The 18,819-nt window shown below is 38.0% G+C and overlaps 1 protein-coding gene across 1 annotated transcript in view; it reads left to right on the top strand.

Moving 5' to 3' along the window:
• Nucleotides 1–13,778, top strand: part of ism2a (isthmin 2a) — a 21,437-nt gene extending 7,659 nt beyond the window's left edge. The window contains exons 2-6 of the mRNA XM_016269705.1: nucleotides 1,239–1,481; nucleotides 3,829–4,114; nucleotides 8,495–8,632; nucleotides 9,586–9,651; nucleotides 11,996–13,778. Coding sequence (XP_016125191.1) covers nucleotides 1,239–1,481; nucleotides 3,829–4,114; nucleotides 8,495–8,632; nucleotides 9,586–9,651; nucleotides 11,996–12,513 — 1,251 coding nt within the window. The 3' untranslated portion in view covers nucleotides 12,514–13,778. The remainder of the gene's footprint in view (nucleotides 1–1,238; nucleotides 1,482–3,828; nucleotides 4,115–8,494; nucleotides 8,633–9,585; nucleotides 9,652–11,995) is intronic.
• The last annotated feature ends 5,041 nt before the right edge of the window (nucleotides 13,779–18,819 follow it).

Below are 18,819 nucleotides of genomic sequence, written 5' to 3' on the forward strand. Positions count from 1 at the left end.
TATATTAATCAATAATAGCCTGATTTTCATGATCCATGACCCGTCCTAAAATTCTGTTTATTGGGCTAAAAACATCTTTGGCTATTGACAGGCATTGTTATTTGTAAGTAACACATAAATCACAGATATTTTTATTACATTTCATAAATCATAAAAATAATTCAATAATAATAAAAAAAGTATAAATATATATTTAGAATGTTATAGTTTAAGGTCAATTTTTGGAATAATTAGTCTGCTGATGTGGCTTGAAGAAACAGTAATTCATTATTTATATAAAAATAAGTATTATAGTAATATATTACCTTTATTTTAAAAAAATACTTTGAAATCACTTGATTTTTTTTTAAAGGTCACCATCATCTGCCTCAATCTTGAGGCTTGAGACTTGAGACTGCAAAGTGCTTTAGAGTATTGACATAGTTTGTGGACAACAGGAAGCGTTTCTTTGTACCGCCACAGACTATGTCTCCATATTAAAGTAAACCAGATGAAAGAGATACATATCCCTTAATGTGTAATCATTTACCTGCATGCACTGTCCCGACTCCTGAGTCTTCCTCCAGGAATTCACTGTCCCTCTTCATCCGTTGAACGCAGCATTACCCGTAATGTCAAACAGCTGTCAAGAAAGTGAGCCATGACTGTCTCAGACTTAGTGAGAAAGAATGAGCAGCAGCAGTAAGCGTGCAATTCCTCTTCCTTGTTGATGTTTCTCTGCTGTCTGTTTTGTTATGTTGCTAATGGTAACCCAATGAAGCATCGATTGACAGATATGCAGCATGGAAATCAAAGAACTCGAAGATCGCTTTTTGTATATACGAAACCTTAAAAGAGACTGACAGAGTCTTCCAAATGTCTGGGAAACAGGCTTTTCCTGGATCATTAAAGCAAAAGAAGGCTCTTAAATTATTGCCATGATTTCTACTAATCCTGTTCCAAAATCCACCTGATATGCTGTCATGTGTTAGACATTTCACTCCAGATGGGTTTATTTGAAACCCAGACATCTTTTTTCATATGGGCCATAAGGTCACAGCTGTATAGATTTGATATGGTGTTAAACTAAGACAGATCCTCCAACCATCTGTACGTGCATGACGAAATTTCTCAGAAGTATTTATCTTTGGGCCTTTATGGGGGCTTTATACATAAGGAATCCTTGCGCTTTCATCTAAATAAAGCTGGATAGATCACCAGATGTTCCTTTCATCGGATACTATGTGTGCACTTCCCAGGTCAGAGGTCACAGTGGCTCCAAAGATGTCAGACAGTCACTGCGGGACATTCAGCGGCAGAACCAATTGAGGAGTGAGCCACCTTTGCCTCGCCGTCATAAGAGGAGATGGTCACAGATTCGCTCAGAGGGAGTCCTTCCCAAACCTGCTCCACAGGAAGAAGAAGAACCATTCATTTTAGACCTGAAGAACTTCCCTGACCTTGCCAACGCAGACCTGGGCTCCCAGAACCCAAACATTCAAGTAAGAGCAGGCCCAGTCTCACCTTATTGTCATTTTGATTGCTTCAGAATCAAGTTTCTTCCTGTATATACATGCTTTTAAAGAAGTAATACAGTGTTTACAGGCTCTTGGACCACAAGAAAATGAGGTAAATGAACTGAATCAGTAATTTTGTGTCTTGGGGGTCTTGGGTTTCTTTCATTGTGTATCTGTATATCTTGGCATTAGTTCTTCTAAAGACAGTTGTTAATATTATGAAGGTAGTTTGTTATTCCAGATATGTTTAACATCTCACCGTTCCCAAAACCTTGTAATTTCTTTCCGTAGGGTGAACTAAATCATTGTATAATGAGTTGGGTAATGGATTGATTTTACTTGGCAACAGTTTGTGGTGTATGTAATTAACCTATGCACTCATTGTTTCACTGTTATTGCTGCTGTGATTGCAGCAGGGACTTCAGGTTTCTGCGCTGTTGCTGGTCATGTCACAGCTGCTTCTAAACCGGAGAGGCCTCTTAAATTACCCCAAGCGAGACCTTTATTCTGGTGTAGCTCATTTCAGCCGTACCGCTCAAACTCCTGCACAGTGTACCAAAATGAAATCCCGAGAAAATCCAAAAGGTGAAAGGCCACAGTATTATTTTAACAGGCACTTTTAATGCTCCCTCCAAGAGCAGATCCCAATCTTGAAATGTTTTTACAACACGGTAAAGAAGGGATTTTTATATTTTTAGTACTGTTATGAAATTTATGTGTGTAAGTGGACTTGAGAGGAAACGAAGTTAGACTTCAGGGAAAAAATACACAGGAGATCCCTGGTAAGCAAATTGACTTTTATAATAGGGAAAATTCAAGAGTCTTCCAAGTGGGACGGGTCCATCTTCCATATTTTCTAGAAAAAGCTATTTTGTTTTAATGCGTCTCCAATATGGTTGCTGCCAATGTAAATGTATGAGTTACTGCCGAGTTTAGCAGGTAATGTGGTGAACGTTATGATTTTAAGACGTCAGTTTGAAATGAACACTTTCTTAAGTTTTTTGGTATATTTCATGTTATCTTCTTTTTCCATGACTCATTCCTAGTGGCAACAAATTTGATAAGACCTTGACAAAGAAATGCAGCGGCGATTTCTTAAACGTCTGTGTTGCCATTAAATTTTAATTTGCCATTTAATAGACCTCCAGTGATCTAACCTTGGATCTTTTTTGTCTTCAATAGTGACGTCTTGTGTTCTTTGGACGTAGAATACAGTCATGATGATTAGTTCAAGGAGGAGGTGGAGGCCGACTGTTGTAAACAGTGCAGTTACAGTAGCGTAATCACCCGCTCTAAACTGCTCCGTGCCTTTATAAACAGCTGCAGCAGCCATCAGATTGTTACGCTGTAGGGGAAATAAACAACCAGTCCTTTGTCTCGGCCTGCTAGAACACTTGCTATCGTTTTCAGGTCTGCCTGACTCGGGCACTACGAGCCCAAGCATGCAAAGAACAAATCTGTCACCTCAAAACATCCTTTGAAATAAACACACAGGAGAATAGAGAAAACTTTGAATATGCTTTGAACATACTTAACATACACAACTCTAAAAAAGCACAGTGCTCAAGGGGGCGGTAGAGTTACCTTTTAAATGTCTGCGCAATTAAACCCAATATGTTGTTTGTTCAGTGAAACATATACAGTACTGTTTGGGGTCATTTTGTTTTTAGTGTTTTTGAAAGAAGTCACCAAGGTTGCATTTATTTGCTAAAAAAAGGAAACATTATTACATCATTATTAAAATAACAATTTTCCATTTTTTATGTATTTGAAAATTTAATATATATCTTAGATAGGAAGGCTGGATTTTCAGCATCATTACTAGTCTTCAGTGTCACATGATCCTTCAGAAATCATTCTAATATTATAATTTGGTACTCGAGAAACATTTCTTATTATCGATGTTTAAAACAGTTATGCTGCTTAATATTTTTGTGGAAACTCTGATAATGTTTTTTCCCCCAGGATTTTTTGATGAATAGAAAATGAGTTCTTATCACTTAAGATCAATTGAATGTGACCTTAAAAGGAAATCTCTATCTATGTATTATAATTATAATATATAGCACATTTATTGTATATAATTAATCTAATTTGCTTAGAAAGCATGGTCAGATTTGATGTTTGTCAAAATGGTTTCTAGCTGGTCCAAACTTGCCTCCAAGCCTGTCTAGAAGGTTGAACCTGGCTAGCTGGACCTGGTCAGGCTTGTTTGGGCTGGTTGTCCATCTTGAACTGGTTATCAGGTTCCAAAAACAAGGTTTTGTAGAACTACAACTTTCTGATATGCATTTTTTGCAGATCAACATACCAACTTGTATCTCTCTACTAGGTTACCATTGAGGTTGTGGACAACCCACAGATGGAGATTGAGATGGACCTCGCCAAGGAGAGCAGGAATGACTGGTCCTTGAGCTCAGAAGAGTGGCCAGGCCATAAAAAGCTCTTCTGGCCGCTGTTTTGGGAATACCATGACTCCAGTCAAGAGGGTCCTGGGCAAGGCAGTCTGGAGGAGAACGGAGAGGACCTCAGTTATGAGGGAGAAGATTCCCTGTTGAGTGGTGTGGGTGCAGACTGGAACAGACGATGGAAGGGCTGGGACTCCATGGACAATTACGGTAAGCATGAGTAGTTTTTGCCAGTGAGAGTTTGGACGCATCCCTGTTGCTGTGCAAAAGTGAAGAAAAATCCTAATAACTGACCTGAATTAAACTGTCTTGATGTTTTTTTTTCCAACTGTGTAATTGGAAACCCTGAGTTTTTAGTTTTTGTTTTTCTTCAGCCTCGTTATCGGAAGTATCAGCGCTCGTGTTGGGGCTTCTTGGAACGCCGGGGCACATATGCCTAGCTGATTTCCTCAGCAATGCAGGCCCCAGCCTCCTCTTTAGGTTTTGACATTATGATTTATGCTTTAAGGGTTGCACTCAAGAACTGCTACATAAAAAAGTCATTTCTGTTGCCACTTCCAGAGACTTTCTCTTGATGCCTATCAGCAGTAAACAGTGAAAGATGCTGTGTGTCCTAATACATTATCACAATATTAGTTGTGGTACGGATGTTATCTCACCACCAGACTGCTTCTTTGTCAGTTAGGCAGATCATTACCTCAAAATGTTTACATACAGGGCAAACTGTAGTGCTGAAATAAAATTTTAATGCTTAAATAGCAGAACACAACCTATCATCAAGTGCTCTGAAACTTTTCAAAGTATATGGTGAAGAAAAGATCACAGTGAAAGTATTGAATAAGGGATTTCAGGAGGAAACTTGACGCTACGTCTGGTTCACGTTAGTGACAGCGGGCTTGAGCATCAGCTTTGTGTGTCTGCTTTGAAGTTGACACTAGTGCTCGGTAAACGTGGCTATTTGAAACCTGGGCCCCGAATCTTGCTAAGAGCAGTATGGGGCCTCTTTGCTGGCTAAACAACTAATATTTGTGTTCAAGTAGACAGTAGATTGAAAGAAGGGCCAGCATGCTTGGGCTGACAAAGAAAGCGTCTGCTGTGTTTTCATCTCATGACTGGCGCTTCGCTGTGATTCACAGAGCCTAGTCCTTTGAGTTCTCTTAGGAATTCATGGCAGTTCTCAGGCCTTGGAATGAAAGTGTTTTTTTGCCTTTGTTTTGTCTGTCGTTTCCATTTTTCCGCACCAAAGTTATATTCACTGCCTGAGGAAATTGTTAAAGCATTCAGTCACTCTTTTATGTGTGAGACACTGAAAAATTGGCAAACAACATCAAATTGTTGGGAAGTATGGTATTGTACTCGAAGCTGTTTTGGGTAATTTTTCTGCCTCTAGGAGGCACCAGTTAATGAATGAAATAATGACTGTTTCCAAGCAGGTACTGTTTAGCCCCAAGTCATGAGATTACTGTTCAGACTACTGTTCACTAGTTGGTGGTCAGAAAGAAAAAAAATACTTATATTCAGCAAAGATGCATTCAATTGGTCAAAAGTGACAGACGTTTTTTTTTTCCCAATTTTAAATAAATGATGTTCTTTTGAACTTTCTATTTATCTGCATTGCAGTTTCCACATACATATTAAGTAGCACAACTATTTTCAACATCGGTGATATTAAGAAATGTTTCTTAAGCACCAAATCAGCATATTAGATTTCTGAAGCATTAGGTGACACCGAACACTCAAAATTAAAATACATTTTAAAATATATTAAAATAGATAAGAGTTCAATCTTATCTATTTAATATATAATATATTTATATATATAGATAATAATATAATTTATGTATTATAATAGATTTAAATTGTACTGTATTTTTGATCAAAGAAATGCAGCCTTGATGAGGATAAAATCTTTCAAAAATATATTTTTTGTTATTGTGTTACAATATATGTTTTCAACATGTTTTAATTTAAGTGATGAAGTTAAGCAACACTGTGTTTTAAAAGTATCTCTTTAAACTTTGGTAGCAAAAACTGTGTTGTGTTTGGTTTTTATATTGGTGCATATACATAAAATGATTAATGTTATTCTTCTTTGTGTTTATTTATTGGCAAACCTGCAGTAAACCGGTCTTGACTATTTTTAACTAGATTTTTTAACTTTTTTATTCTTTTTTGATCTATCAGTCCTGCTTACTATACTAATACTAGTTTCTGCATAGTAATCAGGGATAGCAAAAATTTTGAACAGAAAAGCTTCACACATATAAGCTCTCATTGGATTGTTAAACTAAAACTTGGGAGTTTAACTTATGCTGCAACGGCTTTAAAACCAGAATCTACATTTATCCTTTAACCAGCTTTATTTCACAAGGGCATTTTTCTTCTCCATCTGTCATTGACTTTCAGGGTGATCCTCCATTGAGGTTGTGTTCCACCATGTTCTGTCAGCTTCATTAGAGCGAAAGTGCATTGGTGGTGTGTGGTCAAATCCAACACCAAAAAAGAAGCAACTGCAGCAAGCTCGCTGCGGTCGTGTCAGCAGTAGAGCCTCTGAGGATGTGGGTACGAAACCGAACCGGCTTCTCTCTGTTGCCCCAGTGGATCCCCTGCTCTAAAAGAGACCTAATGAGTGTACTTAGAGCAGGAGTGTGTTGTGTACAAACAAGCTTGAATGGGAAACAGGGAAGGGCGAATGAGCCACATTATTAATGATGTGGTCTGCTCTAGAGGCGTACAGTAATGAAGCGCTTTTCTGCAATTATGGTGAGCCACAGAATTACAGGCAGGCCATGTTCGGCAACAGCTCAGTAGAATGTTACAGCTTTAGGTCGTTTTTTCCTCTCCACTGCCTTAATGAAAATGATTTACCACAGTTTTACTATAGTAACTCATTATAGTTCCTATGGTATTTTAGTTGAAACAAAGTTCTCTGATAGCAAATATAAGTCGATTCAGTGTGTGTGGTCTCGATCGCTTGTGTTGCTTTCATTGGAAAATGAATGATGTCTGTTTGCTGTTTGATGTCTATCTGTGACACAACACAATATCAAAATATATACAATGTTTAATATACAGTTTTGTGCAGATTTGACACTGTACGAGGCTGCCAAACTCAACTCTGCTTAAGCATTAACAAGGATATCATTGCTGATTTGAGCAGAAATCGCATTTAACATTTTATTATGCCTGGCTTGGACAGAGTATCAGGCAAGCGAGGCAATCCATTTTTTTAAGTTGTAGTCTTATAGTTTCTAAACATACACTATCCTTCAAATATTTGGGGTCAGTAAGATTTTTAAATGTTTTGAAAAGAAGTCTCTTATGCTCACAAAGGTTGTATTTATTTGATAAAATACAGTAATATTCTGAAATATTATTACAATTTAAAATAACTTATTTTAATATATTTTAAATTAAAATGTATTCCTGTGATGGCAAAGCTGATAATTTTATTATAAATATAATTATGTATTAGCTATTATTATTGCGGTTAATTATTATTAAAGTTTTTTGCCGTTTGACATTTTTGTAAATTGTTCTTCTTCCATTGAAAATTGGTATGAATAGAACAAAATGTAGTACCGTTTATGCTTAAACCAGGGGGGAAATATTCTAATGGAAAAAAGAAAAATAAACTTATTTTGAGACATATTCTCTGGGGAAAAAAGTAGTCTTATTATTTACACAATATTGTTTCTAAAATTACACATTTTCTCAATGGGAAAACCAATTCAACAAATACCAATTCAATTGAAGTATTCAAGAATTCAAAAATGTTATTCAAACAATTTGGAATAACCTTCATAAGTGGGTATATCATCAGTGTTTTATTTTCTGTGACAGTACGAGTGGGCATCTTCGTCATCAGAATGTGGACTCTGAATTAGCAACAACACCTGGTAACCAACAACAATGCAGCCAAAATACATTAGCAAGGATACAGTGCACTTATTTCTCTCCCAATCTTCTCTCTCTCTCCATCACTACCGCCATGGAGTGCTTTGAAACTTTAATCTCTTTAGCATGGTGGTGGAAAGAGAGCATTGTTGGAAAGCGTCTAAGCTATTAGGCCTTGCCTTCCTGCTGAAGTGTTTGTATTGGCTCAGCTCTCACAGCTTTAAGCGGCTGACTTTGCCTCTGACATATTTATTACCCCCAAAAAAAGCAAGCCTGGCCTGCCAGGAGGGCCCACATTTTGTTCATTAGAGAGATTATATTTTACAAAGAAATACGCAATATTAATTTAGTTGTGCATCATTAGCTTTCTTAGGCAAACAACAGAGAGATGCACTTACCATCTTGATTGTTTTTGGATTTATTTCTTTGTCAATCCCAGTATGTTGGACGCTACACAGAGTTCTGATGCAAGCAGATTGAAGTTGAAGTACTTTCGGTGAAGATTTCACTTTTAGAAGCTTGTTATATAGAGTAAAGAAATTCCTTTAGCATTATTCTCAACTCATTTGTGGTCTGACCTGCATTGCATAACATTCCCACATGCTGTGTGAGGAATTCGTTAGCCTCAATTTATAGAAAAGGTCAGCCTTTTTGTCACAGAATTCCTACACTCATTCATTTTTTCATCTACAGAATATGAGGAGGAAGAATGGAGCGACTGGTCACCATGCAGCGTCACCTGTGGACACGGGAATCAAAAGAGGATTCGTTCATGTGGCTACGCCTGCACTGCTACAGAATCACGGACATGTGATTTAGAGCGTTGTCCCGGTGAGACTGTCAGTACTGTCCCTTATATTCAGGCCTATGCAACCACACAGTGCACTTCACTGCTCACTATTGATCTTGATCTTAATTCCATCCGGCTCCTAATTATGCTGATAGTGATGGAAAACTTCTCTAATGCCTCTCATTCATCTCTGTCAGGCATGCAGAAGTCGAGCAAACACCAGGGACACCAGACTCGTATTAGAAAAGGAGCAGTCTGGCCTTCTGTGTGTGTACTGTATACACTATGAAACCGCTCTTTGAGAGCAGCAGGCATTTACTTGGCTTCAGTATGACAGCTCAATGAGGGCTTTCAGTTTAAAAAGCCCCTGATACAGGGCGGTCCACAAACGGGCAATACACACAAAACCAGTTTGCTTACAAACTCAAATACACTATGAGAGACTCTACAGTGCTAAATCTGCATAAACACCATATAGAACAACTTAATTTTAACATTTTGAGCTGCTGAAAATAAAAGTTCTTGGATAATAGGAGAAATATTTTTAGAAGTCCTCTAAAATATATTTTTCAGAAATAAATTGGTCATTGAAAAAATATCTATTTGATACACTGCTAAAAATGCCCTGCTAATTTTGAATGGCAAAATAAAAAGATTTTTTAGATTTAAAAATATAAAGTTTTTTTTCCAGCCAGATGGTGTAGTTTTGAGAGCATGGGATAAAAAGTCATACTTCAGCTCCCTTGATCTGCACCAGTTTAAACTGGTTATTGTTGCTGGCAGACCAGCTTAACTAGTGTAGCCATGGTGGATAACCAGCATGAAGTAATGCAATGACGTGTGCATTACTTTAGCTAGCTGAACTGCTCTTGATTTTTGGTTTGTTTTTGGCAGAGATTTTTATTTTCAGGAGGGTAAGCTCATATTGTGTTTTTATTTAAAATTTCATGTTTTGTTTTTTTATATATATATAGTTTCTCTATTACATCTACAGATGACATTCCTGTGACAGAACCGACTCCTCATGAAGTGACAAACAGCACAGAGCTTTTTGGCACAGGTTGGTTTGTTGTTTTTTGTGTGTATTTCTGTGGTGTGGTCATTCAGCAATTCAGTATTCTGGTGGTATACCGTAGTCATTTTTATGTGGTTAGGGTGACCATATGTCCTTTTTTTCCAGCAATGTTCTGGTTGGGAGTTTTAAATTGCCAAAAATGTCTGCGTTTTGGTTTTGTTTTCCTATTGATGTGCTCTCTAAAATATTCATACAGTATGTGTATGCGTATTTGCATTGTTTTAACTGTTCTCTGTAGATCCAACCCTCTCCCACACAGTGACTAGTCAATTATGTACAATGCCTGCACACAACTGGTCAAACTACGTTTCAGTCATTACTTACTGCAAGTATGAAAACAAGAGAGAAAAAGCCCAAATCTGGACATTTCAGGCATTTCAGAAGAAAAGAAGGTGGTATTTGCATAACACATGTCCAGAAACCCATTACAGTACCAGGTTACACTGTTCAAAAACTGTTAAAACTGGTAACTTTTGATACTTTTTTGTAACTGTGTAACTATTGCCATTTATATAATATCTGCAACATTATACTGCACTACTGAATCTCTTAAAGGGGTGGTTCATTGCGATTTAAATTTTTTAACGTTAGTTAGTGTGTAATGTTGCTGTTTGAGCATAAACAATATCTGCAAAGTTACAAAGCTGAAAGTTCAGTGCAAACGGAGATATCGTCTTTTAAAATTCTGGCAGTTTAATGCCTACAAAAATGGCTGGTAGGGACTACAACAAGCTAATTCCTGGGTTCGTGACATCACAGACCCAGACAAACCCCGCCCTCGGGAAAAGGCAGCAAAGGGGGCAAGGCCATGCTGCACTGCTTTAGAGAAGAGGAAGAGAAAACTAGAGGTGCACGTAACAATCTATTCTGTCTTCTAATGATTCTAATGGATTCACAAGTTTCAAGATCAATGTTCTAAAGCAGCAGTTCTTAATACTGTTCCACACGTCCCCCTGCTCTGCACACGCTCTCTCTCTCTCTCTCTCTCTCTCTCTCTCTCTCTCTCTCTCTTTCTCATTCAGCTCAGCTCCAATAATGAACTGTTCCAATTATACACTTATTTTCACATAACTATGAGAAGCGTTAAACATGGACGCACGTGCAGTTGCCGTACTGTATTAAAGCTTTAATCAGGATAAAACCGTATATTAAAAGCTAACATAAGCAGTAGCATTTACAAATAACAGCGTATCTAAAAGTATGAGACAACAACAAACAAAAAACAGAGGCCTACCATTAAAAGCCGTGTTTGCACAGGTTCTGCACGATCCTCTTCAATAATATCCTCTGCTTCTCAATCAGGCTCAAACTGATAAGCGATATTAATGACACCATTGTTTACAATACAACCGGAGCACATGCCGCTGAGGTGAGGGGCGGGACGTTTAGACCGCACTAGAGGCGTTTTAGCCAATCACAACACACTGGGCTAGTTAACCAATCAGAGCACATCACCTATTTCTGAGGGAGGGGCTTCAAAAAAAGAAGGAAATTATCAGGTTGTTTCTCAGACAAAGGACAGAACGGTGTGGAATAAAGGTAAATTATGTGAAAAATAATGCATTTTTATTTTTAAACGAAGCATTAAAACATGTTAGACTGCACCCCATTATACACAATCAAGCCTAGAAAAAAACCAGTGAACCACCCCTTTAATAAAGGGTTCAGTTAATTGCCTTTCAAACTCCTAGTGTGTTCTTTTATTAGTTGAAATGTTTATTGATTTGTTTTAGCTTTCATTTAACTTAACGTCTAGTTCAAAACCCATTTAATCAGAGTGGTTGTAGAAACTTCTCCTCTGAGACTGCAGTAGGAGGAACTCTGTGGGAGTCCTGTTAGACTGTAAAAGATCTGACATTCAGATTTTTCACAAATGCTCCACAGAGAGTGTTACTGAGACCACAAAGTAAAGAGTCCTCTTCCAAAACTCCCACTATTTGCTTTGGAGTTTTTTGTTGGTCTCTTACTTTTGGCATTGAACATTGAATGTAATAGCTCTTTTCATTTAACCGCAATAATAATGAAAGTAGTTTAAAAACATAACAGGATAAAGTGTTTTTTTTAATTTATCTCTTCACAATGGAACATAAATGTTAATAACAGCTATGTTTCAGCATGACCGCTGCCTGCAGCACATATTTGTTTGTATATTTATGTTTTGGCAGCAGAACGAGACAACCCCTATTGCGTGTTAGGCCATGGTTCTCAATAATATAATATATACTATTTTTTAGTTATTAACAAAAAGTTATATATACAAATATAACAAAAAAATTACAAAGTAATTATTTTTTGCCACCACTAATAAATTGATCTGATTACCCTGTAGATGTTGACAGCTGTGAGAAGTGGCTGAATTGCAAGAACGACTTCCTCCAGAAATACCTACACCAGGTCCTGACCGAATTACCCAACTGCCCTTGCGTCTACCCATCCGAGGTGGTCTACAGCGCTGTCAACATTTTCGATAGGAAGTTGCAAAAGACCTATCGCTGGCGAGATGCCAGCGGCCCCAAGGAGAGGCTGGATATCTACAAGCCCTCTGCAAAGTTCTGCGTTCGCTCGATGCTCTCCTTCGACAGCACCACGTTGGCTGCACAGCATTGCTGCTACGACGATCACATGAAGCTCATCACTCGAGGCAAAGGGGCCGGAGCCCCCAACCTCATCAGTACGGAGTTTTCCCCGGAGCTTCATTACAAAGTGGACGTTCTCCCATGGATCCTGTGTAAAGGAGACTGGAGCCGTTTTCATGCAGTTCGGCCTCCCAATAATGGTCTACAGTGTGTTGAGAACCCGCAGGAAGATGTCTACATGAATGAACTAGAGGAGGCCAGGGAGTACTGATCCAGACCATGGATTTCACATCAAATCAACCAGTGTTTGCTTAATTCTGGAGAGTCCTGTGGTACAGAACGGGCGTCTCACCAGTCTTGAAGTCAATAAAAGCCTGCTCCTTTCGGATTGGGCGACTCTTTCACAGATCTAGACTATTTAGTTGATACTAAATGGAACTCTAGAGAGATTCATCTGGAAACTAAAGCTTAGATACTGTCACAAACTGTTTCGTACTGCTCAACTGCAACAACACTGGTTTAACATGTTGGTCCAAAGCTCAGATTGGAAGATCATGATGCAATTTTCTGTCTTCAGTGATGTTACGTACATGCTCCAAATAAAGTTCAGTAACAGTTCTTCAATGGCATCCTCTGGAACAAGTTCACTGTATTTTCATTGGATACACGTTTGTTTTCCTTAAGTGTCCTCAAAGACTCTGGTCCACCATTAAAGGAATTCCAGTAAAGCTGCTAGAATTGTGAGATATTCAAAAATGCAACAGAATGCCGATTTTGTTGTCTTTAGACCTGAAGCTCAATCCTGGCCTCGCTCCAGTCTGTGCGAGATCAGTCCAAACAAATCAAACAAAAGCCGCACCACTCTCAAACCGATTCAACAAATTTCTGAGAAAAGTCCTTCTCTTTAGAGTTTGTATATTGTTACTCCAAATATACACAGACCTTGTGTCACTGGATAGATATTTATGCAGGATCATTTGACCTTTGACCTACCTTTTTGCAGAGAAAAAAATTAAGGAATCTGAGAAGCGATAGGGAACCTTTTTTTTAAACTTGCCTTTGAGAAGACGTCCCTCAGCAATGGGATGCTTGTTTTTTAAAATCGGAAGTATAATTGGATCCCATTCTGTTTTCTTTTTTGCCTTTCAACACATCTCAGCTTTGTACTGAATGCAATATGAGACAGCCGCCTGATACCAGTGCAGGGGGCTGTCGGAGCATGGTTGATGGATTGAAGTCTTCCTCTAAAGGTGAGGTGAAGGTAACACTTGTCGTAAACGAACATCTCTTTAAATACAATGGCTCTTTCAATGTCTCGGTTCATCCTTGAGTCCCAGTCAAAGCCTAGAGGCTTGCATGGGATGTAGTTTGAAGGACCTAAGCCGCCCTTTTCAGCACAAGTGTTATCATGATCTCTTTGTTAGATGTTGACACGGAATGCTGGTAATTTGATTTCTAAAGTCCCGCTGACAGACGACTGCTCCATGTAGCAATAAACATCCACCTTTGATATTATCATGAACTGGGCTTAAAATCACAATGTAGTCCTATGAAAACTCAGTTCAGACTTTTTTCTAGATAAATTAAAAAGAGTACATTATGTATGTTGCATGGATTACTGCTACTGATGCGAACCTGTAACTAAAAGGTCCTTAAAAAATCCCAGGTTAGTTACTGCAAGGTAAAGACTTCTGAGGGTCTTCAATGCAGCTGTGATTCTGAGCAAGGTACGTTTGATACAAAATAATTTATGGTTCATGGTTCATCTTAAGATCTACATTCCTCTAGAGTTTAGTTATAACTCTAAATAAACTTCTAAAGCTGAAAAGGATAATCAAGGTATTTGCATTCGCTTGAAAAATACAGATGGGTTGCAAGTAACATTAAACTCTGCAGGAGAAGATCTCCAAATGTAGGAATGAGCCAAGTGCACATTAGTATCACTTATGATCCCTGTCAGACCTGAGCAAAACCGTGAAGATGATTTCACTGAGATAACAATAAATGCCAGCCATGAAAATGTCATTCAGTCCAGCTGTGAAAATGTTGGAAGCATTCAAATATCCTGCTCGTAGTGATAGTGTATTTACCTTAAATATTACAGACATGGATTCTATGATCTTTGTGCATGGGTTCTGTCCAACCTAGGCTCATTAGAAATACGTGCCTCTTCCTGCATTTTTGCAAAACTTCAAAAACGTACCTATGCATACAGTTCACTGCAGTTTCCAGCTGAAATGAACACTGGTGGCAGTAAAACACCAACAACTTGTATTCCTTTTCACACAAATGATTTCAGAGGCAGATTATCGATTAATATGAGCTTGATTCCTTACACAATACTGTGTCATGATGACCTAAAACACTTCTACCATAGCGAATGATTTGTAAATTAATACATCACATAATCAGCACCATTTGTATGGCTTTTTTGATGTAGTAAACTTGCTTGGTTGCTCACCTGTTACTGCATTGAACTTGCAATGTGGAGTGTTCTGGCACAAGTCCTGAACGTACTAACATGGCATGGTTACTTCAGAAAACACGTTTTTATCTTACAGTGGTTTTTGTTAACACTATTGGTTCGGTTTACGGTTTAGATGATGTGTTGTTTAACCTATATTGCTACTCACAATATTTCCATTTCCAAACTTCCACAATATGTACGTACAACACCCAAGGCAATAAAATGTTGACAAATTTACATTGTTTAATGTCACTCGATGGACATTATGCTTTAAAGGTGTAGTGAAACGTGTAAGAAACGTGTAAGTTTGTCCAGTGAGCCTGGGTTGGTTCTGTCACAAGTAAATCGCAGTGTCTGCATACCCGAGTTTTGATTTTGTGTGTCAATATTTTTGGTGAATGACAAAAATTTACAATTTGGGATCTTTTTCTAATTTGCAGTACTGGTTGTTGAAGATCAGTTACAATACACTCTTTTCTAAGTACATTAGATGATAAGATTTCACCTTTCAGAGCTTCAAAAAGAAAGGCACTTTATTTAAATATTGATATTGGAATATATATGTGTATATATAATCATATATTGAATTATACTTGTACAATTTACTGACTTTATAAAAATGTTATTGTAAAGGGATGAATAACAAATGCTGTTGTTTAAGGATATTGTATGTAATGTAAAATTTTGGCATGTAATTTTTAACTTCAGATTTATCGTTGTACAGTATTTATTGCTTTTGATTTTGTAACTCCTTGCTATGAAGTGGATAATCAAATAATTCTATGCACTATATGAATGTGAGTTATTTGTCTTATAGGGGATTTCTGGTCTGTGAAAAGGAAAGTGCCATACCACACACCGTTCTACTTCAATAATGCTTCTAAAGTCATCTTTCTTTGTATTAAACACTCAGTAACCAGATATAATAAATGTAACTTTGATCATGTCATGTGTGCTTGAACTGAATTACTGTCTCCTGGGTATAAACATGTAGAGTTTAGTTAAAGATTTTTTTGAGTAATAGCAGGTGAATTACATTCATAACAATATATGAGCAACTTTTTGAGTAACGTATGCTTTAAAAATACTTTATTGTACTGTTTTAAAATGTTTATAGCGAACATAATGTTAATTTGAAATCCAGAACTATCATCTCGATTTTGGTCAACCCAGACCCTTCTTAAAAGCTGTCTTATTTGTATTAATAACCTCAAAAATGAAGTGTAAAATGGTTACACATCTCATAAAGGTTTTAAATAGCACAAAAACATGAAGCGTGGACAGCTGTCACAGCAAACGGACACCAGCACCAGTCGTTTTCAGTTTAAACATGATGATGGACTTAACAGTAGATTTGTGTTCTCATTTTCCACTGGATATTAGGTTGCCTTTAACACATGTGCTGCCTGCTTTTCTCAATTACCAATTAAGAGGAAGAACATTTTGTTTTTGGATGAAAAGAGGCATTAGCTTTAAGTCTAGCTAATGCAAAATGAATTGGACAACTGGCATAGTATCATGTCTTTATAAGAACTACGCTTAAAGTTACGTATCGGGTAACAAAGCTGAGAAAAGATTGAAGCCCTGAAGGGTTTTTGCAGTGCTTATCATTGAATAGCAATCTTGCTATGCAACAGCCATCTGCTGCACTAATAATCTAATTGCCTTCACGTTAAGCATTGCTTGAGTGCTTCAGCCAGGACACAACCTGAACCAAGTCCAAGTCAGGTGCTGCAATGGAGGTCAGTAATATTTCCCCCTCCCCTTCTGTTCTTTGGAAGCCCACTTAGTGGATTTCCTCAATGGTTATGTCTGGTCTGCCTCAGATACATTTGTCTCTGACATTAGTGACTGATTCCCTTTTCCTCATCCTTCAAAATTTGCGGCACATTTAAAAGTAAGATGGGACAAAGAGCTTCTGAGATCTGAATGAGTCCTACAACACCTTCACATATTCTTGAGAAAATTATATAATCTAATTTATTCTTTAGTTGTGGGGGGGAAAAACTTTTACAGGAAAAAAATAAGTCAGAATTGATTTAAACATTTACAAAAAGCAATAAACCATCAGCTAGAGGCATTTGAAGCCCTTTGAAGTGAACATGGCACCCTCTGGATCTCCCACAGCTCTCGTCCTAATGTTTCTTTTCTATCAGTGGAAATAACAAGCAGAAATTGCACTCGCTACAGAGTTAAAACAGAATATTTATTAGAGGTCAGCCCTCCATGGCTCCCACGGTGAACTCAAAGCATGGCGGCTTGGAACTGGGTGCAGGGAGTCAGGCAAAGATAACTGTACCTGTATTTGGGGTTGTTTGCACAGAAAACACCCTCCTCCCAGAGAACCCCAGGAGGCAAGAGGGACGCCTGCTCCTTGTCCCTCAAAACGAGAGGAAACAAAAATAAATAGAGGAGTGAATGGTCACAGGACATTGCTTAAACATAAAGACCAGGCTCTAAAGACAGACAACCAAATTGGGTTATTTCGTGTACGACCATGGCCTTTGCTCTTGCCCGTACATTATGAATAATTGGGAAGTCTATTTCAAAGCATATGTCTTCTCAATGTACTGCAAACCATTAATGCATTAGGAAGCATAATTACCAGTGAACACATAATGGGGAAATGGTTTAGGGGCTCATGAAACAGATCCGTTTAAGTGTACTTAAAGGGGTCATAGGATGCCCATTTTCCACAAGTTGATATGATTCTTTAGGGTCTTAATGAAAAGTCTGTAACATAGTTTGGTTAAAATTTCTCAATGGTAGTGTAAAAAACACCTTTTTTACCCCTGTGAAAAACAGCTCTTTTCAGATCAAGCCGTTTTTGTAGCATTTTCCTTTAAATGTTAATGAGCTCTGCTGACCCCGCCCCTCTCTTCCAAACTGCTCTCAGAGAGACTGTTTACTTTAGCCGCATTCATCGTGAAACTTGTTAATTAGCACATTATTAGGAAAGGCGATTTGCAAAGATTCATTGCAAAACATTATACTCACTTCTTCTGTAGATGAGACTGGATCATGAATGATTCGCGCGAACATAGATGCATTTATGTAGATCGGGGGCGCATTCCCTTAAGAAACAAATGTAATCCACTGCGAGTTCAGCGGCTCAGATGTTCGAAGTAAATGACGACTGCTATGTTCATTATTACATCCAACAACAGAACACCTCATTCGCTTAGGAGTCATTCTTGTCTGCATCTGCTCCAGCGGTGAAACAATGGAGGACTGATGACAGCTCACTCAGTGCGTGTCTAATGTAAGACACCAGTCCAGTCTGTGCTGAAACGCTACTGTCAATCAAACTATCGTGGGAGGGGCCTGTCTGTCTGACGTCGGCTCGATTTGAGAAAGGGGAAAACATTTAACCAGATAAAAAAAAACACTGGGTGGATTTGTATCATTATAGGGTTGTTGTGTACATACACTGCCAACACACATTTCAGTTCAAACAACTACAGTGCACAAAGTGCATGTAGCATCCTATGACCCCTTTAAGTTTTAGGTTTTTTGTTTTTCAATGATTTAAAAAAAAATACTTACACTACCAGTCAAAATATATATCTTTGATTTTTTTCAGTCACTAAACCTTAAATATAGGACCTATGGATCTCCAGTTCTTGTTTTTAATTTGTTGGTGATGAATGTAGCAAAATTAGGGTGACGTTTTTTAGGTTTATGATGACGTTCATGTCAATGAAAACGGAGGTAAATGCTGCTGAATGTCAGGGCAAAAGCATCACTACAAGGATTGGTGAATGAGAGCAACATTTGAGAGGGGCTTGTTTTACAACTACTCTTGGGGCTATAAATAAGGGAGAGAGAGATCCAAAACAGACCTGAGAAAAGTGAGTCCATATGGGTTCTGGTGGAATGGACGGTGATGAGCCAAGATCAAAGCCTCATGCTCTGACTGAGTACAGCTCGCAGCACAAACCCTGTACTGCACCAGATTCTAGCAAATAGAGAAGTCTGTGTTCTGCTATTGTTTGATTCCGTCCCACTTTATTATAAAGGAATCAGTTATATTCCTATTTCTAGCTATGCTATGATGACTAAGGCAAAGTATTTTTATTACAGTTAGGCTACATCAGTTTAGTGGTCCTA

Source organism: Sinocyclocheilus grahami, unplaced genomic scaffold (assembly GCF_001515645.1).
Source record: "Sinocyclocheilus grahami isolate Dianchi unplaced genomic scaffold, SAMN03320097.WGS_v1.1 scaffold54.1, whole genome shotgun sequence".
NCBI lineage: Eukaryota > Metazoa > Chordata > Actinopteri > Cypriniformes > Cyprinidae > Sinocyclocheilus > Sinocyclocheilus grahami.